General features: G+C 42.6%; 2 protein-coding genes across 3 annotated transcripts in view; both read right to left on the reverse strand.

Moving 5' to 3' along the window:
• The window catches only part of LOC122759930 (integrin beta-1-like), a 29,441-nt gene extending 25,780 nt beyond the window's left edge, over positions 1 to 3,661 (reverse strand). For both annotated transcript variants that reach the window (XM_044014940.1, XM_044014939.1), the window contains exon 1: positions 3,318 to 3,661. In XM_044014940.1, the coding sequence (XP_043870875.1) occupies positions 3,318 to 3,344 (27 nt within the window). In that variant the 5' untranslated portion in view covers positions 3,345 to 3,661. The remainder of the gene's footprint in view (positions 1 to 3,317) is intronic.
• A 5,344-nt stretch (positions 3,662 to 9,005) lies between these two features.
• The window catches only part of nrp1a (neuropilin 1a), a gene marked incomplete at its 5' end in the record, with an annotated part of 39,577 nt that continues 24,422 nt past the window's right edge, over positions 9,006 to 24,160 (reverse strand). Inside the window, 10 exons of the mRNA XM_044014938.1 lie at positions 9,006 to 9,978; positions 10,827 to 10,877; positions 10,984 to 11,080; positions 11,446 to 11,723; positions 11,826 to 11,969; positions 14,544 to 14,594; positions 15,328 to 15,438; positions 17,319 to 17,463; positions 18,602 to 18,933; positions 22,438 to 22,582. Of these exons, the coding sequence (XP_043870873.1) occupies positions 9,692 to 9,978; positions 10,827 to 10,877; positions 10,984 to 11,080; positions 11,446 to 11,723; positions 11,826 to 11,969; positions 14,544 to 14,594; positions 15,328 to 15,438; positions 17,319 to 17,463; positions 18,602 to 18,933; positions 22,438 to 22,582 (1,641 nt within the window). The remainder of the gene's footprint in view (positions 9,979 to 10,826; positions 10,878 to 10,983; positions 11,081 to 11,445; positions 11,724 to 11,825; positions 11,970 to 14,543; positions 14,595 to 15,327; positions 15,439 to 17,318; positions 17,464 to 18,601; positions 18,934 to 22,437; positions 22,583 to 24,160) is intronic.

A 24,160-nucleotide genomic window follows, 5' to 3' on the forward strand; every position in this document is an offset into this window, starting at 1 on the left:
TGATGTCTTTTCGGTCGTATCTTACTATAATAACACTATACTTCTACACTTTCAGACTGGCATAATTACATTCCCTGCATTCATATGGGAATTTCACCCAATGTTGAATACCATGAAGTGACAGTGTTACAAGGAGTTTCTGTCTCTGAACCGGCAGCTCGTAGGTGACTCACTTAACAACTCCTGAGACGTCAGAGTGTAACAGACCATATTCATAAAGACAGAGAACAGTGTTTGCATTGTAGTGGGTCCATGTGTTCACGCATATAGGCCACTGAAGGCAGCCACATGGAAAGTGACTGATGCTCAGGAAATGACCAAAGTATATGACCCCAAATTCCAATTGCAAGATATCATACTTAGATAAAATAGTTATAATACATAAAACTAATCGGGAGAGCTTGGGTCGATAACTGATACAGATATATATACCCAACTGCAGTCTCTTAAGTCTCTTCTATGGTGAAATTGGTATAATGTTATGATTTTTCACTGTGTAACATAAATAAACTAAATAATAAATAAATAATTGTTGGAGAGGGTGCAAGCATAGAAGTCAAGGAGGCAGCAGTCTGTTTTAGTCAATAGTCCTATTGGGGAATCTTTGTCTGTTTGCTGATATCCAATACTACATTTGAAAGGCAATATCTGCCAATATTATGTCAATAATAAAATATAACCAAATAGCCAAATGTCCTTCCTTCTGTCTCCATTGAAAAACAAACAACAAATGTTGTATATTTGATACCAAGGCCACAATTGAAACCATTTATTTTGCTCCTGTTGAGTTATTTTAAGTGTAACACACACATGTTCACGCCAATGAACATTTCTGAGCACAAACTGAGTGGTGCTGTGGAAAAAAGGCAAATAAACCTTTCTTTTCTGCCTCCGTTAAACCTTCACACTGTCGCAATAATAATAAATACACTGTAATAGAACGTGCAGGCCGCAGAAGTCTGCTACTGTTTAGCTACCAACACAACATGTTCAGCCTCATTTTCTCAGCAGACGCCGGTAAGCAGAGGTCATTGTAAACCACGCTGTTCCTCCACCCTGGTGTTTGGTAAGCTGAGTAAATGAGAGCAAAATGTGGAGCGATTTAGGCTAAAAACAGCTGCAGAGGTTACAAACCTAAAACCATGAGCGTGGCCCACCCCATAATCTAGCTACAAAAATAGACAAACATGTGCCAAAGATCATATAGAAAAGAATAGAGGGGAAGATCTTGTGTTACACATGCAGTGTTAAAGTTACTATTACAATCTAAGTAAACTCATCACCATATGGTTTGAGAACTCCTCAGGAGGCGGGAAATACTGCCGAGGTTTGCGCTTGTTGGTCAAACATGTCAATTACTGCCCAACAAATCACACACAACGGCTCACAGTGTGCGTGTGCATGTTGTTTCTACTTGTCAGGACCTTGTCAGGACCCATAGTCCTCATGGGTACCAAGGCCTGGTCCTAATAAAGCAGAGCTTCATTTCTGAGCAACCGGTTAAGGTGGTTATGTAAAATGTTACGTACTAACTGGTTTTAGTTAAGAATAGCTGAGCAAACCTGTGTCTGTGTGTGTGTGAGATGGAGGTAAATGACGTTAACAGATGACTGTTTATACCACGTTCCACCTCTATGACATCACCCCCACACACACACACACACTGTCACTGAGGGCATTCACACACACATGCATCACTCGCATCCCTTAGGAACACAGCAACACACACACACACACACACACACGAGTCACCCCATACGGTGCCTGTCACTGACCAACAAAGAAACAAACACGGGGAGGGACACCGGAAGCCTAACATGTCCAGGAGAAAGGGGTGGGTGTGGGCGTGTCCCCCGCCTGTCCAGTAAGTGGCCTCGTAAATCAGGTGGGAGCCGGCGCCTGTAGCAGCAGCTGTTCCCTGGAGGCCTGGGGTCACATCCATTCAGCTGGTGGCTCCTGGCTCCACTACCGTCTCTCAACACCCCATCAGCCCCACCCCCTCCCCATGTCCTACGTTTACCCTCATCCTCAAGTAGCCATTCCTCCCTCTTCTTTTCTTGTTACCTATTCAAAAAAATGATCATAATGGAACCCTAGGTTAAACAGGTTTATGACCAGTGTGGATGTGTTAAATTGACATTGCATCCTCATACTGGTCCATGTTTCCATTTACACACAGGAAAAGCAGGAGTAAAAAAAACACTAAAGAGCAGAACAACCATTGGCAACAGGAATGGTGTTGATTGTCTTTTTTTTAATGGGTTCACAAATCCTGGGTACACCCATAACAAAAAAAAAAAAATGATTTATTGTCTTTCCAACCACCTTGTTTGCCTTTGTCATCTCCTTTCAACATCCCCTTGTTCCCTCTGTCCTTGCCTTCCATCCTGGCTTCATTTCCCTGATTAAATTGATGCCTGTGCTCTCTGAGTCAGCTCCATCAGCTGTATTTATTAGGCCTTCATCCTTCTGCTCTCCTTCAGATAAAATGTACCGTGGATGGATGGGTGAGTGTGGGGGAGTGGGGGAGTGGGGGGTTACAGTGCAATCAAATTACATCATGCACTATACCAGTCCCCTATCGAATGCTTTCTGCTCTCTGCGATGTCCATGCGATCCTCAACATATGTGGACCCCTGCAGCAGATTTGCTTCATCAGGACCTTGCAGACTCCTGCGTTCAGCACACTTTCAAACTTCTAACATCTCCAGCCTTTCATGTCAACTCAGGGGCAGTTTAAAATAGATCATGTGAGGATCTCCTGGCTGAGGCCCAGTCATGTGAGGATCCACATTAAAGAAGAGCAGAGCTGCAGCAGCAGCAGCAGCAGCAGCCTGTTGCGTGTGTGTGTGTGTGTGTGTGTGTGGAGTATAGGCTCCACATCATCACAACATTCATGCACAGTGTAGATGAGCTGAACAATGATGCTACACAACCCCCCCCGCCCACCCCAGTACCACCCCACCCTTACTGCAATGCAATTACACAAGTGACTTGAAAGTTGCAACTCAACTTTTATTATTGACTAATCTGTTTGTTATTTTTTTATGATTTATCGATTATAAAATCATAAATGTTGGAATATTGTGGGAAAAATACGAGCCAGTGTTTCCTAAACCTCGACTTTTGCTCCACAAACTAACGACAATCAGCAAACAAACCAGAACACGTTCACAATGAAGAAGATGAATTAACACTTCATCATATTCGAAATACCAGCAACAACAAGTGAGAGTATGTTTGTTAGGGTTTTGATAAACAAAACAAACACACAACATAACAGTAATAGCTTAAAGAGAGTTGTTGCTTTTGTTTACCTTGGCGCTGTAGTGTTGTTTATCCATGGAAGCTAACACTTCTGCGTGCTCAGCGGCAGAAGCGGCAGCAGCTCCTCTCTGCCCCGCTGGCACCAGCGGCCACTTGTCTCCTCCGTCAAAAAAATAAATACAAAAGTCACGGTAGCCTTTCCCCGCCACTCATTCCCCTTCACCGCACGCCACACAGTCAAGAAAGCACACACTTTACACTGAAGACAGATTCTGGAATGAAGCGACAGCTGGAGAAACGATATCCGGGAAAGTGTAGCGTAGGCCCCCCCACTGTTCCGCGGTGTGAGTCGGGAAGAGACGGAGAGTCAGGACCGCTCCACTGATCCGCTACTTCTGACTGAACTGCAAGTCTGTCAAGCTGCGCGGTGTATCACATCCTGTTCCGCCTACAGCCTTCAAAATAAAATCCTAAAACTGGCACGTAAGGCAAGTAAGCGAAAACTAACAATATAAGTGGAATAATTCATCTCCATAGCCCACTTACATAGTTGTAATCTTCACGTAAGGTTGGGCAATTATTTAATAACGAGACATATTGCAGTGAAGTTTTCTTCTCTACTGCTTTGTCCTCCACACTCGAACAAAATTCACAGTTAAACGTTTTACTGAGAGATGTATCGATACATTACTAAATCTGCACATGATAGTCACAATAAAGGCAGGATGTTGAAGGGGCCACAGGAATAATACATAAATATTTTTTTAGCAGATCTTATTTTGAAGGCAAATTTTCCGTTTTATCCTGTGTTATTTTTGCTGACTTATCTGGATATGTCTGCCCCTCTTATCACCGCTAGAGGGCACCCACACTCAAATCACTGACAAAAACCAGCATCTTCATCATGAGATCATTTCAAGATCATCATGTAAAGACTGAGACACACTTCTGTGATAAGTTCATACTTTTAAATTCGGACTCACCAGAAAGCTTAATTTACTACAAACAGTCTGTATAAACTGATGTGTTTTAAGCGATAACTAGTTACTAGAAGTACAATTGTTGTAGTGGCTGAACTGAATGTGACAGTGAATAAGATCTATAGTCTAGTAAAGAAACAAAGAAAGAGATATTGTTTAATTTTTTTTTAATTAATGTATAACAACGGAAGGTCAAACAGACTAATTGAACCTGTGTAGGCCTTGTAACTGTTGTTTCCAGAGCACAAGATATCTCATATAGGAACATGGTTCTAAAACAGATTCTGGCGCAGTTTTAGTAAAAATAATCAACGCAGCTAGTTATTTATTTACGTTCAACTTGGCGGAAAGTTACAGTATGTCTGCCTATAACATAGTGGAAAAAATGTGAGAGAAAACAAACTATCAGAGCCGGAAGATCCCCAGATCCTGTTTAGTCTCCAGGGAGTGTTTAGAGGGAAATGTCCCTTTGTTCCATATCTGACTCCTGCAGATGGGTGAACAGTTTGAACAGATCTGATGGCTGGAAAGTGAACTTTTATTACATTCTCTGTTCTCTATAGCTCGTGTCTGTAGAACAAGTTGTGTTTCAGTGTTTAAGATAAGATTCGTTGAAGGGTTTACAAAGTGAAATGAACCAAATGATCAACAAGATCCACAAGACAGCTTTAAATCATACTGGGTACATAAATGCATGTAGCATTCACAATGATATTGGGATAAGTGAAGGGCCCTGAAGGATTATCTAATTCCAGAGAATCCATAATACTTCACAGGAAAGAGGTTTGACTTACTAACAGGAAATGACAGCGACAGAGATAAAGATATTGTCTGGCGCTCAGACAGAAGGTATGTGCTGCAGATGTAACCGACTTAAAGGAAACAAACTTCCTCTTATTCACTTCCATTCTATTTAACTTTCTTTTTTTCTTTTTAAAGAACAAGATAATATGAAAAACAAACACATTTAAACAGTAAAATCCATCATTTTATGCTGTGTTTATAAAGATTACGAGACAATTATTGATAATAGACTATGTAACTGTACTAAAACGTTGTTAAATCCATTTATAATGTATCACAATTAATGCTGGAAAGTGATTTGTGGTTAAATATACAGTACAGTACTTTACTGTGGTGTCAGCGCTTTCCTGAATTCTGGTGCCACCCTGTGGTCAGTTTCAGTCACTGCATGGAGACAGGGCTAAAACTCGAAAACATTATGTATATTTATTAAATGAACATTTCTTTGGAGCAGAGAACACACAAAAATAATGAAATCATTTATTCACTATTTTTTTTATTACAGCATTTATACTTGTGTTTTCCCTGTTGTGAAATTGTGAAATACACGTGTTTTACTGCCTTTATGTCCATACTGTGACTTCAATAATAAACGGTATAAAAGATAAACGATAATTCATCCACCTCTGCAGAAATGTACGTACTAATGTAAACAACCCTGACACTGAGTATGTTTAACTCCTGTGTTGATCACATGTCAAACGTCTGTTCATGAGATCATTTGTTCTTGGATATTCATCCACTGAGCCACCTGGTGGTAAAAGTGGAGCATTACAGGTATGGTATATAGTTTGAGTCACACAACAAATCTTATAATGAGGTTTATCATATAAGATGCCATTATTAATGACTATTATGTGTGCATGTGTGCTGTATACACCAGCTATTGTATATATGGCTGTGTACTGCACAGCAACAAGGCCACAAATCAATAACTGATTATGGATTGTTAACGAGGATGTTCTATACGAATGATTTATTAACATTTATTACTGCAGGTACAACATTGTATTAGACATTTAAACTGAAAACAATTATAAATTCACTCAACAAAGAAAACCCAGCTCAAATGGGAGTCAACTGGTTTTAGGGCTAAGTGTCCGTACATTATTGTGACGTATGTGATGTACAACATTTCAGTGTTGTTGTGTTTTGAACATGGGGGAACCGAGTCATACTCAGGTTCCTAATTATCTGGGCGAGAGGAGGAGCTGCGGTCCGTCACAAACAAGCGTCAACCCTGTAATTACCTCTGTGGCATTAGTAAATAACTTTTTGTTAACCACCAACAAGGCATTAGTAACAACTTTGCGATAAAAAAAAAAAAAACTTTAGGAAAAAGCAATAATTATTGCAAATTGAAAATGTTTTACATAAACTGAGCGGTTAATTAAAAGTGTGCTGCAGTGAACGTGTGCATTTATGATGATTGCAGCAGTAGATCATTTAGGCCGCACAAACAAATGATTGATGATGTTTTGTCTCTCGCTTAAATGATTTACTAATGAATGCAAGATTATTGATTGGAGTAGTTTAAAGAGAGATAAAGAAGGATATAGCAGGGCTGCCGGGTCACAGAGACAAGGTTGGAGCTAATTGTGTGTGAAGGATAATCAGACAAATGATGTTATATGATAAATGAAACTATTTATAGAAGAAGGACTCATTTTAAACACAATGCTAATATTAGCTCTCACATTTTGAACTGCAATTATATTGCACTATAAATAAATAAATTCTAATTTCCTGTCAGTGTCCCGCCAAAATAACATAGCAACAGTTTAGGATGTGGTTTTCCATGAAGGAAAAAAAAAAAAAAAGCTTAACTTCACCTAATGATAGACGAGGATTAAAAGCAGCTGAGTGCAGCTCACATCAGCTTCTCATTAGTGGTCAGTACCCGCCCTTCGCTCCATGCAGTTATTTTCACCACTGTTCACCACTCCAATCTCACATCAGAGACTTCAGAGCAGTCGCTTCCATTAGTTTGAAGATCTGAGGACAATTAGCCACGATTTATTGCTCTGTAACTGATAAACGATCAAACAAATCAAACAAGAAGCTGTTTATTTTGTATCTTTGGAGAGTGACGGCTGCCTGCAAGATGAAGAAGGGACAACAGATTCTTGTTGTCGGTTGTAATTACCGTGCCCTCACATTACTCCCTTTACTGCAAGGCTGTGATGTGGATCTGATCTGGAAATAGAAAAAACAAAAGAAAACAAAAAACCATTGTTGGAGTTTCTGATTCTAGATCACAACAAATATCCTCTTTCCTTTTTAAGGCCTTGCTGTTTATTCATTTTTTTTTCCTACAACAGCAAATTACAGAAGCAGTATTGAAAATAAAAGTATTTTTTCCAAAATTTGAATGACAGTACAAAACGAAGCGTTATTAATGTGCCATGTAAATGAGGGGACAGGGACATTACTATTATGCCTTTTCAATAATGAAAACATCTCAATATCTTTACATTTCAGAATTATGTCACATAATCTGAAACTCTATTTATATATATATATAAAAGAAAGATATGAACACATTTTTTTTTTAACATTCTTCTGTTGTATTTTTTTTGGAAAATGAATGCTATAAACACATAAACCTCTTAAATATATTTATCAGTGCAACATTGTTTCTGCGTAGTCCCTTTTCTCTAGTTTAGCACACATCACTGCAGCTACAGTCTTCTATGGCCAAGGGTGAAGACGGACAGACGGACAGGTGGACAGGCTGAATCTGAAATGGACAAGCGGAGGACGCGTTCACCTGCGGCAACACATACACACATGGCGGTTAGAGTTTTTTGATTGTTTTGATTGTGGTGTGGCAAGAAAGTTCCAGGTCCCATGGGAGCCTTGTGTCCTGAAAGTGTCAGTCTCACACAATGAGTTCCTCCCCTTTGCAGTGTAAAAAGGTGGGGGTTGTCCCACCCATTTCTTTTTTTTTTTCTTTTTTAAACGTGTGAAAAGAGATAGAAAAACAGACACGTCAAGTCCCCTCTTGTTGATTTTGTTCTTTGCAGTTTGCAGAGGCGTGAGTGATAAGCAGTTGGCGAGCGAACAAAACAACCATCCTTTGGTAAAACCAGGTGACCCACCGCCTTACCCCCCCCCGTAACCCGTCCTTACGACATCAGCTCTGACATCACAATGTTATGGCTGCTACACATAAAAACAAACTTTTCATGGTCCGCGTGGGACCTCAGTGAGCTACAGTTGAGCATGTGAACGATACAAACTGGGTTCATCGTGAGCCCCGCGTGTCTGCCTTTAGGTTAATGATAGCACCATTCTTCAGTTTCAATGTCGAAGCCCATCTTTGAAGAGGCTCCTGACACGAGGGAGTCAAAAAAAAACAACAACAAAGTGCATTCAAGCTGCATCGTCTGTCCTTCAGTGTCTGCCTGCAACAGAGCTAAAGCAAAGGAATAATGATTGTTGGAGGGTTTTTTTTTGTGTGTGTTTTTGTTTTTGGTATACTGGAAAACTTTTGTTTTAATTTTTATTTTTCTTTATTGTGAAGTGGCTTTATTGTGAAGGACAGATGGCTTGAATGCACATTGAAGCAGCTGCAACATCAGCGTCACACAAATCTCTTTCCTTTGAGCAACTTAATCTGAAAAAAAAAATAAAATTAAATGAAAAGAAAAGTCTGCGCCGCCAAACAGTCCAAAGATCGTATTTACACACACACACACACACACACGCAGACAAAACCCGTGAAAAAAAAGGGGATACTGCAGCCTTTTTTTTCCTTTTTTACTTTCTTTAAAAAGGGCAATAAAATATATTAAAACTTATTTACAGTGTGTGGTTTTTGGACAGAAAACAACAACAACAACAACAACATCAACAAAAGGAGAAGGAAATAAAAAAAGCGCTGTGATAGATTGTTATCCCGTTTTGCAGATATTTATAAGATAATGTGTCCCTGTTTCCTGTCGTCATAACTTAAGCCATATACAGCTAAAAAAAGAAAACGTCAACAGAGAAGACCAACAAAAAAGTACTAAAGGCACTGTTAGAACCATACATTGCCATGAATGGAACCCTCACTTTAGATTGATAAGGTTCAAATAGGAAAGAGTACACGCTTCAGGACTCACCCTGTATGTCACACCATGGGGCAAATCTACAGTTTTGCCGGATATGATTCGATTTATGATTTTTGTCTCTTTCAAAAGTTGAAAATATACAACAGCCTTCATGAACTGACGAAAAAAAAGCAAAACATTTCTTTCCCCAGAAAATGATAAATACTTTCAACATCATTATTAAATTGGTCTCAACACCAGCATCCGATTGTAAAAATGAATGAAAATCAAAATAGAAAATTAAAATATCTAAATCATCTGTACATATTTTTTTTCCTGTAGTTTATTTGTACACAGTGTCCCCTACTGGTAGGTTCTTTTTTATTTTTATTTTTACTGCAGCTCCTGAGAAAAGTGTGGATCAGTCCGAAGCCTCCCCACTGGATCCTGAACCTGTCCCTCATCCAGCGAGTTGAGGGCGTTGGCAGTCCTTTGAGCTTAGCTCCTCGCACATACACGGGAGGTTTGCGCCTACAGCCAGTCCTGTGCACGCTCCGCGAGCTCTGCACGTCACACAGTCACACTGACACACTCAGTCCCGTCTCAAGCCTCCGAGTATGAGCTCTGTACGTTGAGTTTGTCCTTTTTTATCTTGACACCGTCCACGAGTTCAAAGTTATAGTTCTCCAGGGCTGATAAGTTCCTGTCTGACATGCCGCCGTGTGAGCAGGCGCAGTACAACACCACGCCACATATGGCGCCCAGGAAGACCCCCAGGGCGGACATAGCGATGATGGTGATGAGGATGGGGTCGAGTGTCTTTAGCATGTTGCCTGCTCCACTGATCTGGTTCGTCTCCACAAACACCGGGTATTCAGTGATGTCTTCAACTGTCGGCGGGGAGACAGAGGCGGAGAAATGAGAAACTACTCAGGGTTTGAAAGAGATGTTGCTCCACAAATCAAAAAGGTGTGACAAATGAACTGCATTCTCAAAAACCTTATGTGTAAATCAACACATTACTGTTTTAACCTGATGATAACATTTCCTGCGGATGTTAGGAATACAATGTGCAATTATCCTTAATATTTACTGTGTTTTAGTGCAATTTTGCGTTCTGTTTTGGTTGTAACTGTGTATGATGTGCTCATGTGTCATTTCTACCTAAATTAGGCATTTATGACGATTTATAAATATCTCATTGTATCGTATGGTATGGTATCGTATTGTAACGTAACGTAACGTATCGTATCGTATCGTATCGTATCGTGTCGTATCGTGTCGTATCGTATCGTAACGTAACGTATCGTATCGTATCGTATCATATGGTATGGTATGGTATGGTATGGTATGGTATGGTATCGTTTCGTATTGTATCGTATCATATAATATCGTAATCGTGTCGTGTATCGTATATAGTCGTATTGTGTCGTGTCGTATTGTATTGTATAGTATAGTATCATATCATATGGTATCGTATTGTTTAGTATTGTATCGTATCATATAATATCGTATCGAATGGTATTGTATCGTATCGCATTGTATCGTATTGTGTTGTGTCGTGTCGTATCGCATTGTATCACACCACTCTACGAGAACCTACTGTCATGATCATGACCTGATCTCAATATTTTCAAATGTGAAAAACAAATGTAACCTAGGAGAGAGTTCATATACAGTGTAGTCGTGTGCTAACATGACATATATAACTTCAAGTAACTTGTGTGAAGTTACGTACAGATTTCATTGCGGTCCTCCGGTAACATAGGCTCCGTGGGTACGTCAGGATCTGTCCAGAGAGAAATTATTGAATCAATACTGACCCAAACAGTGACAGACAATGGACAAAACATGTAGCATCATATTTCATATCAAGAACTGAATAAAAGCCTCACCTTTACAGTCTGCCATGCTGAGACCATTGAGGACCTTGACGTCGTCCACAGCGATGTCTCCCCAGCTCTTTCTCTCCACCAGACCTTCAATCACCACCTTGAAACAAAACAAAGAAAGACTTATATGTTATCTTTTTTCTTCCATGACACAAAGAACACAGTTGTCGGTAAATGTGTGCACACGTTAAAGTGAAAGTTCATTCTTTTTTACATGTGTTTCTATGAAGTACTGACACACAGTCAGTGCTTGCCCTCTGAACCTAGAACCAACCGTGAGACGGTGGGGAAGAAAAACATTTTTTCCATTTAACAAAAGGCTCACCTCGTAAAATCTACACCTGCTTAACTCGGCAATACCTTAAGATTATGATCCGTGCTTTACACAGCTCACTGACTCTGTGTTAGTATCTCACACAACCACACCTCAAAAACAAACAACAACTCATGGAAGTTGTAATTTACCTGATACGGTTTGTTGGTGCGCGGCACAATGACACGACCTTCTCTCCAGCGGTTGCCTTGGTGACCACTGACGGTCCACAGCAGGATGTCAGCTGGTCCGTCAACTGTCTGTTTACGCTGCTTGATGTGCAGTGTGCCGATGTGTGACCCGAACATGTGGTACCAAAAGGACACGCATAGGTCTGAGTCCGGGGAGCCGACCACGGGGCTGATGAGCCGAGCCACCTCCGTCTCCTGAAGACCTGTTGCCAAGGTGTAGATGAAATTCCCTGATCCACCTGTTGGAGCAAAGGAACTCATGTAACTGACAGTAAAAAAGTGACTTTCAGGATTCGGCACCTTGAGGTAACAGGCTGAGGGATCACCTGCAGGGCTCTCACCTGTGTGGTCCATGTTGGGTCCAGTGTTGAGGGTAGGTGTGCCACTGGACTGGATCTGCCAACGGGAGCCAGTGTCCTCTGAAGTCCAGCTGCAGAAGGACGGGTCGCTGGCCCAGCCAAAGTCACAGGCAAACCACAGAAAAGCTGCAACAACATTGAAGGAGGAGGAGATCAGACTTCATCATTCTCCTTAATTACAAAATAATTTGCCAAGAGCTCTGTGCTTTATCTGAACCATGAGCTGACGGCTTGAAATTATTCGATTGCGGGCAACACTGACTAACTACGGGCAGTAGAGGGCAGCAAAGCCCTGTCGGAAAAGCCCCACAGCTGGGGAGAGACATGTCAAGTTACAACAATGATATGAAACAGAGACAAAGCTTAGACCGCATAGACCAAACATCGTACCTTGGCTGTAGTGAATAATCTCATTAATTTTAATTTAATAGGCGACATAAAGAAAAGCATGGAGAGACATAAAGAAGATGAGACAAGCACCTAGGAAGAGAAAGTTGGGGTTTCATAGTGAAGAAAGCAGAAATCACAGCACCCTGAAGAGAGTTCACAATTTCAGTTCAGGATTTTAATGAGAGCAGGGAGTTGAGGTTTGAGGACAGTTATGCTAACAGTGCCAGGGCCCCAGTCCAACAATGCAATTCCCCATGGACACACGCCGCGCTGAAGACGTCTCCGCGGAGGCAAGAAAATGTGTGGGAGCTTTCAAGCTTTTCAAATGGGATAAAGAAAGACTTCCAAAGAACACAAGGGATTGAGATGTTTGGAATGTTAGCCATGACCTTAAACTTCAGCAAGAGATGCCTTTAGAGATACAGTGATGAGGACCTCCAAACAACATAATACATAAGCCAATATTCCCTTTAATAACGGGAAGGATTTAACTAGTTACTGCAGGCAAAAGCTCTATTTACCCATTAACCACAAAGGATGGAATTTGCATGTGGAGCCGATTTTCAGGCACAGAGGCACTCTTTTTTTTTACATCCAAAAAAAAAAAATCCCTTTCCCAATTAAGATGGCAGTGGCCTCTTTTTCTGTTCCACTCCTGGGAGATTAACCAGCCAGCTCTGGATATTATGGGGTGCCACATGACTCACATGGTCATTGAAAGGAAAGAAAGAGGAACGCCAATGGCAACTACGGTACATCATGTGAGATTAGGGTGCTCAGCATGCGCACACGCACTCAGACATGGACACACAAACGCACACGTGTGTTAAAGAACCAGTGAGTCAGAAATAGTCACAACTATTCAACAAAAGGCAAACTCCTCCACCCAACCCTCCACTTCCCAAGCACACCAGGAAACTACAGTGGCCTTCACATACAAAAACGGATGTGACTCATTCAAAGCAAGACCCTTGCCTAAAGCATATATATCTAGTACAGCTGTTCTACGGCTATGAAAACCGAACCAATTATTTGTTTTTATCTTATATAAGCATACTTATGAGAATTATATTTAATTTCTACCATTAAACCCACCTAAAGGCTACACGCCGGACCTTTAAAACAACTGATTAACATGCACAGTTTGAGGCTCTGGAGTTAAATAAGTCAGACACATGAGCGTTTATCCACAGACACTTGGTTACGGTCATAAATGCAACATATGCATACACACGCACACACCTGCACTCCAGCTCTCATCTATTATTGTAGCAGACTGCAGACAAGCCACAGAGCAGGTTGATGGAGTGATGGGAGGCTGGGTGGAGCCTATGGCCCATTAGCCAAGGTCAGACTGGGGCTCAGCCCCTCCGCTGGCTGCTGCCTCAACAACCTGCTATAGGAGACCGCAATATGTATGTGTATGTGTGTGTGTGTGTGTGTGTGTGTGTGAGTCTGAAGCACACCTAATTTCCTGTGGTCATTTGCATAGTGCTTTCCTGTTTTGTAGTCTTAAGAATGTGTCTGCGTGTGTCAGTGATTAGTGATTATGCTGAGAAGGCAGCAGCAGAGCCCCAGTGCTAATCATCAGCTAGCCCCGTGTCACACAACCTCACCCTCACCCTGTCAGCAGCAGCTTTTCGGGGCTATATCATCAGAGGAGAGAGGCCGGCTCGAACTGGTAATCATTAACTAAGGAATGCTTCTCTGTTTAGTGTATGGAAATCAATTCACAATACATATATGTATTAAAAAAAACAGAAAAAAATGTTAAGGCTGATTTATATTAACTCCATATTCTCAAAGTTGTGGTGTGTGTGATACTGAAAGACATGGAAACTTTGATTGGGAAGTTTAAGAAGCCACAGGCAATTTTTGTGGAGCTCAATTCACTTTGGTACATTATGCAGTTATTTGCATTTCAAACTTATCCATTCCATCCCAGTTTGTTTTTTTTAACGCAACTTTGCAGCCTTTCTGTAAAACAAAAGTTGTCTTCATCTTTTAACGAACAGCCTCATGCCAAGAAGGAAGATCGCAAAATTGCAACCCTTTGTTTATTGTGTCGCGTTACTCTTCTTTATGGAATTTATTGCCGAGCTACACTGCGTCGCGCTGGGATGTCTTCATGCTATTTACGTAGCTATCACCATCTGGCCCACACACCATGTTGTGGAAACACAAGCCAGATCTGCACGGCACCGCTTAGAGGAAATGAGGCTGATTCTAGGTACTGTGCAATCGGCCGACCACACTGACAAGTTTACGGCGTGAATTTGTCTTTTTCAGCTTAATCAATTTTTTGCTCACCTGGAATTGTATCCACTTCAGGTGTAGTGGTCTCTGGCATCGTGGTTCCACCTGTCATAACACAATTACCTCAGTTAGCTTCACCTGGTGTACAGAAAATTTAATTTTATTCAACTGCACCCATGCACTAAATATACGCATGCTAACAAACTTTAGCTAATCAACGCAGGCTTTGTTTTTGCCTTATTTCTTACAAGTGGTTCTCCTTTATTATAGCTACAACAGAGTACTTAGGTAATACTCTCAGAATACATGATTGAGATGGCGCCGTGCTCATCACTGGAGACTGCTGGTTAATGGGGTGTGCAGGCAGCAGTACATGTTCAAAGACTCTGGGTTAGTGGGAAAATAGGCCAAGAGGAGTAAATGGAAAATCAGGCACAGCGGGGACAAGGCAGGTGAGAAATGAGAGAGAAGAGAGGGGCAGAGGCTGAAAGCAGGTGTGTAGATGTGATCTCTGGTGCAAGTGTGATAATGTTCTGCTGTGCGTCGGGAGAGACGGTGCTTCAAAGAGGACAGCCTGAAGGAGGAGTGGTCAACTACAGGTGCAGCTGATTACAACTGTGCACATGCCAAAGTGCGTTTTTAACACATGCACGTGTGCTTGCGAATGTGCAATGTGGATGGCAGATCAGCCACGGTACCGAAATAAACTGTGTTAGTAAGCAGTGACGCTCGCTCCAATCGACGTTAAGCAAGTCAAGTGTGAGCCATAACAGAGGGAACAGTGGGGCAGGGTAGGAGGGGGAGGGTGGTCGCAGTCTCTTGAGGGCGATGTTAGCACCTGTCACGTCGTAGTCATCACCTGTGCCACTGTGGCAGTTTGCCTGTTCGTCGTCGCACTCGTCCGATGGAGTCGTGCTCGGGACCAGCGTGGTGGGTGGCAGCGTCGGGGCTGTGCAGGCAAAGAAGTGAGACAGCATCCATTAGATTTAACGCCACACACCGGAAAAACCATTTCAAACTTTTAAATATAAACTGCCCCTAGTGCTGCTAGTGTATACACAAACACTCTCTCAGTCAGGTTTGATAGTAGTGCCCGTTTTCAGATAAAGGAAATTACTGTTAAACTGTTTCTGTTCATGAAGAAAGTAAACAGGTCATAATAATATATTATAATAATAATATTAAAAGCAACAACAGCAACAAAAAAACAAAACACCACAAATTATGCACTGCACTAATCTAATCTAAAACTGAACTATTAGCGTCCCTCATATTATTATGAGTTGTGGAGGTGTGTGTGTGTATAAATAGAGCAGTGGCTAAGGCATGGTACTGTGGGCTTGGGCAGCTAAAACTGAAAGATGCAGAAACTGCGCTTGAGGCTGACTAAAGGCCACAGTGGCCAGGCCTATCATTAAGCCTGTGTTACACTTGGATGTGGGCAAAGCCATAGATTCATGCCACACTCTGCTGCCGCACAGCCGTCCTGTGGTGTGTGTGTGTATTTATGTGTGTGTTTACGCTGACTGACTGAGTAATGAGCGGGCTTCCCCAGTGCAGAGGGAGGGAAGTGGAAGAGGCGGGGACAGATAGGGGCTAAATGCCTGAAAAATGTATTTTTACAGTATCTGTGTGTGTGTGTGTGTGTGCCAAGAGTCTCGCTCTCTCCCTTTGCTCAATGAAATATGAGGCAGATCAGCTCCTGTCAGAGTCAGGGTGGGGAAGGTCAGGGTCAGCGTTGCGGAAATGAGGATTTAGCCCTCCTATCTACTACTGTGGTGACCCCCCCCACACACACACACACACACACACACAGACACACACTTGTACAAGCACCTGTGCCTGTGTGCACGACTGCTATGCCCGTAACCACATGTTTGGCAAGGTGACTGCGGTTGCTCGCTGTTTGTATACAGTATGTCTGTGTGAGTATGTGAATGTTTGGTATTAACACTGGAAACAAGAATTAGCATCTGATTAAAGCTCCTGGTGGGAGTCCATGTGGCTTATGATGGAATGGGCCTTTCCTGAAATCCAATATGTAAATCCACTTACGGCTATTGCGCCGCGCATTTCTCAGTAGTTTACGGCGACGTCAGGGTTGAGGGAGACTGATAAAGAGCGAGGGGTCAACATAGGGGTCATTTTAAAGACAGTTAAGACTGTCTGCAGCGCTTTGAAGAAGAAAGACACGCAGGGGTTGGAAAGAGTGTGATACAGGCCAGGCGGCATTAATCCTACAGGGCAAGGTGGGCTTTTATTTGATCCCATCTAGAAGTGGCTTGCAATGGGTGCAGCATTGACATAACAAGGAAACTGTCCCATGTAGAGATAAAGAGCAGGAGCTGGACAGCTGTGGGTTCAACGCAGCGAGCCCTCAGACACACACATCTTAAAACAACGTGAGCTGTGGCAAACACATGAAGCTACTTTCAGCCACATTGTTAGGTGGCTAACCTGTGGGCAGTACTTGAGTCCAGGACCCGGATTAAATCTTGACTTCCAGGACTCGAGCACTGACGACTGACTCGAACATTGGCTGAAAAGTGGGGACTTGGATCTTGACTCAGATGCAAACACTGAGGACTCGACTTCAACACTGCATGTTGTGTGAATAAACTGTCTGTGAATTAATGTAGTAAGCCCACATGTGCACAGTAAAGCCTTCATTAGTACTATTCTGACTAAAAATACTTAATTTTGACAAAACTGGGAGCAGCATAATTTCAGCTTTTAGAAAAATTTGTATGACAGATAAAAAATGTCACCACAGATGATAAAATACTGCAATAGATTTACACAAGTATCCTAACAAGGTCTCCACTTTACCTTCGATCTCACAGCCCAGGAGCTCAAGGCGCAAGCCCATGCCAGCAGGAGTGGACCTCTCTGGGTATATTCTGATGAATCGTGTCAGCAGGGTTTCCACTGTCCTCACCTCTGGAGTGTCATAATTGCTATTACCTTCAAATATCTGAAAGTGAAAGGGAGAGGAGGTGGAAAACAGACAGAACAAAGTGAATGAGTTTGAAATTAAATGCAGAATAGTTGATAAAGTCTCTGTTGGGTGTTGAATTAATGCAGCTTTCCAAATGCAGATATCTGGAGGCACACCTATTCCTGCCTTCTGAAAACTAGAAGTGAGGTGGATGAGTGGCATGTGCTGGGTAGTGGAAAGAGGAGAAAGGACAGTGGATGACCAGACTGCTTTCAGCTTGCTAACATCTATAGCATGCTGCTGTCAAAGGCAACTTTCAGCCTCCTCCACTCTGCCTCAGATCCTCTTGTGAGCGAAGGAAAAAAATGAGGAAAAAAAGAGGAGAGAGAGTGGGGTGTGAGAAAAGCAGCCAAAGGAGGAGATAAAGGATTGATGGAAGTGGATTAATGGGTGTGATCACGTGAAGGAGCCTGGTGCGCCTTAGATGCTGGAAGCCTCTTAGGCGAGGGGAGAGGCAGCTAACTAGGACAAGGGGATATGGATCCTCTTGACTCCCTTCATAAATCAACAATCAGCCCATCTGGATCAGATTTATGCCCTGTCAGGGACGCTTGTAATTGGGGACAGGCTGTTGTAGCTCTTCTTGGGGGTGTACTCCTGCATGTGAACGTTCTCGAATATACAGTTTCTGTGTGGATGCCTATGTGCCTGCAATGAGCAAAGTGTTGGCATGCGTCTTCAGGAGCATGCACTGACACTGGCAGATAAATCTTGGGTCACTTCTCCGTGTTGTGCGCCCTGCGTTGAACAGTATGAATACAAAGCAGGGAGAGGGAACGGGGGGAAAGGGACAGGAGATGCTTATCCTAATGTGATTCAAAGCACTGCTGAAATTGAGTCAAAATGACTGTTGTATGAGTCACAACTGCCAGACGCAACGCTCTGCTGAGAACTGACTACATGAATCAAAATCAGAGTTCTGAGGTACACACTAAAGCCATTTCACACAAGTTTGATGGTAAAGGATAATGTCCTATTAAGCAATCGGGTCCAAACCATTCCGATTAAAGAAATGATTGAGGACTCTTTGGGTATTGCCTCTAATTTGGACCTGATGAAATATTTGGACATCCTTTTACAAAGATGTCATAAGCAACGAAAAAAAACAAGTCACCTTTGGCTTGTTCCCACTGGTGTCCATCACCATCTTCCAGTCAGAGCCATTGTTGCTGAAGCCGAGGCGAAACTTCTTCATGAAGACTTTGTTCTCGCGGTACTTCCCTCCCTGGATGATCAACCCCTTCACAAGCTTCTCCTCGCCAAGATCCACCTGCAGCCATTCGCTGGTGAAGGGCTGGGGCTGAGGCAGCAGTGTCCACCCCGTCCTGCTCGTCAGCAGGCGGGCATTCTCTGGTACCCAGTTCCGGTCTGTGTGCGAGGACGCGGTGATCTGGTTGTCAGTGATCAAGCCCGATACCATGCCCAGCATGCCCGAGCACGGATACTCTGAAAGACAAGAGGGAACAAAAAGGTGTAACGCTTTTTTTTTTATCTAGTGAACACCTGCTCGATACATAGGCAACAAAAGTCTTGATCTTCTACATTATTTACCAAATCACAAGTCTGTTTAATTTGGTTCATAGAGGGCAACTTGAACAGCAACAGTAAGGCGGACAATTTCTCAAACTCTTTGTATTATTACTGTGATCACTCCTTCTATACAATTCCTCTTTCTCCCTCTGTCTGTAGAACTCATGCATACTAATTTCTTTGCCTGAAGCAGTTGTCTCCAGGCAGCCAATTAAAACCCTTCTCTTGGTTGGTGCTTCCACCTCCTGCATTCTGAGTTCTTCTCTTTCTTTTCATCTCCCATGTCCACCCCCTCCTCCCTCTGTAGACTCACAGATACAAACACACAAAAGCTCACTCTCTTTGTGTTTTATCTGCAGCTGCAGTTGTCAACCTTCTGCTCTGCAGCTGTCAACATCTGTGGGACCGTCTTTTAACGCCTTGTTGTTTCCTGGCCGCATATTTAAACTTTTATTCTCCTTCTCTGATCATATATCTAATGTCCCGTTTGTTTCCTGAGAGAGAAGTGTCGGGGTTTCCATTTTTCCCCACCGTTTTCGTATAAAGAGCTGAATAACAACCTGTTGCAACCTGGAAGAAAAGGTGTGTGTCTTATGAGATAGTGACTGTAATGCACATGAATGTTAAACTGTAACGTTTTGTTAATAAGAAAGAAGTAAGTAAATACACATATGTAAAGATTTCTCATTAACAGAGAACATGTTTGAGCACGTTGTGCAATATTTTGTCTTTAACCCACGTCCTCTGTTGGAATTTGGTCAAAATAAATCAATTTTTTAAACTTACACTGAATTTGCATTGATGAATTTATCATCTTTGTGACTTCCATACTGCTTTACAGGTTGAGACTTGTTATAAAAGGTATTCATTTTACTTGAGTCATGTCTCCCTTGAGTGTCTTTGTTGGATTTTAAGTCCCAGCTATTTTCAGTCATTATTTTCCCTGTGCAGTGACAATAAGGCTCTCAATACAGTTACATTAATGACATTAATATTGTACATATTTGTGTCCCATAATGTGGATGGCAGAGTATCAATGCTTATAATGCTCTCATGAAACACTAAAGTGTTCTGACATTGGTTGTCTGGTTGCAATATGTTTCTGCTAATCTATGCATACTTTTGTGAAGCCGAGTTGAATACATTATAGTTTACTAATGTATCTCTCCATGTTGTAATTACCACCAGACATCTGACACTTATAACAGCTTGCATTAGACCTAAATCCTTCTTCTTCTTCTTCTTCTCTCTCTTTCCAATACTGAATCCCAAGACAGTGAGTCAGGGACCTGTGGTAAGCAATAACATATTTACTATCTGGCTCCCACAGAGGGATAAATCTGGGCATTATTACATCCTCTGTGTCTGTATGAGACAAAGTGTGCACTGTACTGCTGCAGGACTCAATAGTACAACTGCATCTGGGAAAAGATTTGGAGAACAAGGCTTCATTCACACTTTTCTCTGTCTCTCTCTCTCTCCCTGGTTATCTGACACAGCTCCAGTGCTGACCCGTGGGACCCTCTTGTCCCGCATTCTAAAAAACCATCGCTCAAGGAACAACACTGTCAGCAAGGAAGGCTCTCAACCGTTTTCACAGTTTTTCCTCTCTTTCTCTTTCTTCCGTCTTGGGCCAAGTTCTGTGCGGGGATGATCACAGGAACTATAGCCTCTGGCAGACTAAAGCCAAGGCTCTGCACTCTGTCTTTGAAGTAGGAAGATTTGAGAGAAAGGTACATGTGTGTGACAGAGAGCGTGCATGCATGTGCCAGCTCTGGGACCGGTCTGAGCTTAGGCACTTGGGTGAACTCCCTGGGTCATCTGGAGCTGTTAATCGTCTTCAGCTGCAATCACGGGAGCTTCCGAGATGGCATGCACACAGCGACACGCCCAGAGGAACACATACATGTGTGTTTTTGTTTTTGTGGACCGTACGTGTGGAGATGTTGATCCGTGGCTATGTGGCTGGCCCACATTAGGGTTTGGGTGGAGTATCAGTGGTTCATCACAGATATTTATACACTGTGGCATATTTACAAACAGCAGGGCGGTGGATCTTTTTTTTTTTTTTTAATAAAGTGTAGCTGTTTGTATCAGCAGGGACGAGGGATCATGATGAGTCAGGGAAAACATCTTGCAACACTCTGTGGTTCAAATTCTTCCCTCTGCTGACTGAATCATGGTTCCTAACACTTACAAAAAACGTATATACACCTGTGTAAACTGCAGTAAAGCTGCTGTGAGGGACACCATAGGAAAAGCACTTGGGTCCTTCTTGCTACTGCTGCATCTTTACCACACAGGAATCAAACAAGAACCACTAGTAATAAAACAGTTGCCTATTGCCTCTTAAGCTTCCAGTATCACAGAATTATATAACCTAAGGTAGATTTAGACTGTGTCACTGAGTTTATCTGCCCAGTTTGTCTCTCCCGCAGTGTGCTGCTACCCCACAGTGGAGCTGGCAGTGTGTTCAGAGCACCCAGGCGCGCTGACGTCATCTTTGAGGCCCTGTGGTGTCTTCGATCCTGTGATGTGTTTATGATCCATGCCGCAGTCTGGTCGTGTGCCCGAAACACACGCCCCAGCTATAACCCTGCTTGTGCCCACACTGCCCCGTGCTACTACACGGGGCAGATACAAATACGCATAACTCAAACAAACTAATCCTGAGCCTAACTCAAAAATGGCCGCTTTCTATGTTTTCCGTCTTTTTTCGCTCCTTATTCGGCTACGAAAGAGAACACACAGGCAAGCGCAAATTAATATTCAATACACATGCTCATAAACCCACTGAGATGCACACAGATGTGGTGAAACCATATGAAAGTGAGCCATACACATATATCCACACACACACACACACACACACACACACACCACATTCATTAAAATAACATAAAACAAAATAAAAAATGCAAAGATGAGAAGAGCTTTGTGAAAACTAAATTGTCGCAAGCAAAAGACAGACTGTGGTTAAAGATGAGGCTGAGACCAGATCAGCAGGAGGGATGGGACCACAGAGAGCCCACCCAGCTCCACAGCTTTCTGCCTGCCAGCTGTTGGTTCCATTTATATTGAATGAGGTACATCTAAACATGGGGTAGCATAAATAGGTAATCCTCCGTCATGAGCCACTGCTCTATTATACAACAGTTTGGTGCAGCCTTAGAGGAGGACGTGTTTACAGAAACAGAACTTTATCATGTTGCACCCGGCAGGGCAAAGGCGTGAGTTGACCAGATACCACTAATAAATAAATAATAAGTCAGCAGCATGATCTGATTATTGCATTTTAAACATTTGATCTGAATATGATCAGAATTGCAGTTTGTCTTCACCAAATGGAGATGAGATGTGTGTGTGAGAGTGTGTATGTATGCATGAATGGAGATCAGCAGGAGTCGCAGCAATACCAACCTGATATCTTACATCCATACACCTCGAAGCGCAGCGCAATGCCTGTTTCCCAGGTAACCGGACGGATCCGAAGGAAGCGTGTCAGCGTGGGTTTGGGCAGCATCGTCTTGGCAACGTCTGTCGGATTGGTGTTGCCTTGGAAAACCTGTGATGGAGGCACGGGAGAAAGCAATTTATTGACCGAGCGTGTCGGATGGAGACGTGGGGTGGAAAATTTGTGTGCGACCTTGGCATTGAATCAAGACTCAAAATGAGATTCATAAGTGGAGCTGAGTGATCAGCCTCTGCCTTTATTCTGTCAACCAACTGACATGAAAGCTACGACACATGATTCATTTATTCATTTATTTCATTTATTCATTTCATTTATCACATAAAAGTCTGTTTTTACTGACTGATGAATAGTTTCCCCGTCACTCCATGGCATTACAAGCACTTCCTCTTTGCACCACATGTAGCAACACAAACACACTGCAGTGTGTGATTGTGAAACCTGAGGCAGTTAAATGTAACATTGACAAGACCAGATTGGCTCAAGATGCCCCGTCTCCGTCCCCTGGTTCCAGATCTGTTGGACGTTTTACTGCAGTGTCTTGTTTAAAAGGTCAGAGATGTCACCCTTTTTCCCCCCGAGGTCAGTTGACAGTTTACTAGCAACGTACGAAGAGGCTGACCACCCGGCTAAAACTACTCCCCGCAGTACATCCCAGTTCATTCTGGGTAAGTGAATCACACCAGTGACCATACGACCTCCTGACCGTTCCTCATGGAGCAGCTATGAGGCAGAAAGGAATCCAGCTGAGAGGAGCAGGATGGACACATAAGCCCCGTTCAGACCTGGTATTAACATCAATCCTATGTGATTTGATAGCATGTGGATAGCGCTAAGTATGACTGTTCACCCCATGCATTAAAATGCATCTTGGATGCATCTCCTGTGACCATATGTGATCAGGTCTGGCTTCCCTGCACTTTATTCAAATACACACTGACTTCACATCTGTCTGCAAGACCAAAATTATATTTTAATGAGTCTGACTGCACAGATGCGTCTGAGAGAGAGAGAGAGAGAGAGAGAGAGAGAAAACACACACAGGAGGGGTTGAATTGGAACTCAGCTGTAACATGGAATAAAAAAAGTGTTAATATTGTGGCAGTTGCTGCAATTAACATATATGTGTGGATAAGTGTAAAAAAACAGACTGCTGCGGATCAAAATAGCTGTTGAGGCAGTCTCTAATGTGTCCTTAAACACCTCCAAATGTGGTTTCTTTGATCATATTTGAGGTCGTATTCATGATGAATTGGGGGCGTTCAGACCTGTACTTAGCACATGATGTTAATACCAGTTCTGAAGGAGGTTAAAGAAAAAAGGATAAAGGACAAAGATGTGAGATAGAAATTCAGCTAATTGGGGATTAACTGAAACATCAACTAATAGGACAGAGCCTTGAGTCCATACAAATGTCCATTCCTCCTGTAACCTTGTCCCTGAGTAGTACTGAGTAAAAGCATGTTACACCCAGACTCTTCTCCACTCACTTACTGTAAAGTGGCTTTTTCAGAGCTGCACAAACTGCTGGCTCAGCATGGAGCAAATGGTGCCCCTGTGCACAAAAGCACTTTCTGGAAAAACACAGGCCGGTCTTAGTGTGGCACCTTTAAGCCAGTACTTTAAGGGACTCTGTACTCTGGAGGGATCATAAAGGAATCAGGCCTGGGG

Source organism: Solea senegalensis, unplaced genomic scaffold, assembly GCF_019176455.1.
Source record: "Solea senegalensis isolate Sse05_10M unplaced genomic scaffold, IFAPA_SoseM_1 scf7180000012649, whole genome shotgun sequence".
Lineage (NCBI taxonomy): Eukaryota > Metazoa > Chordata > Actinopteri > Pleuronectiformes > Soleidae > Solea > Solea senegalensis.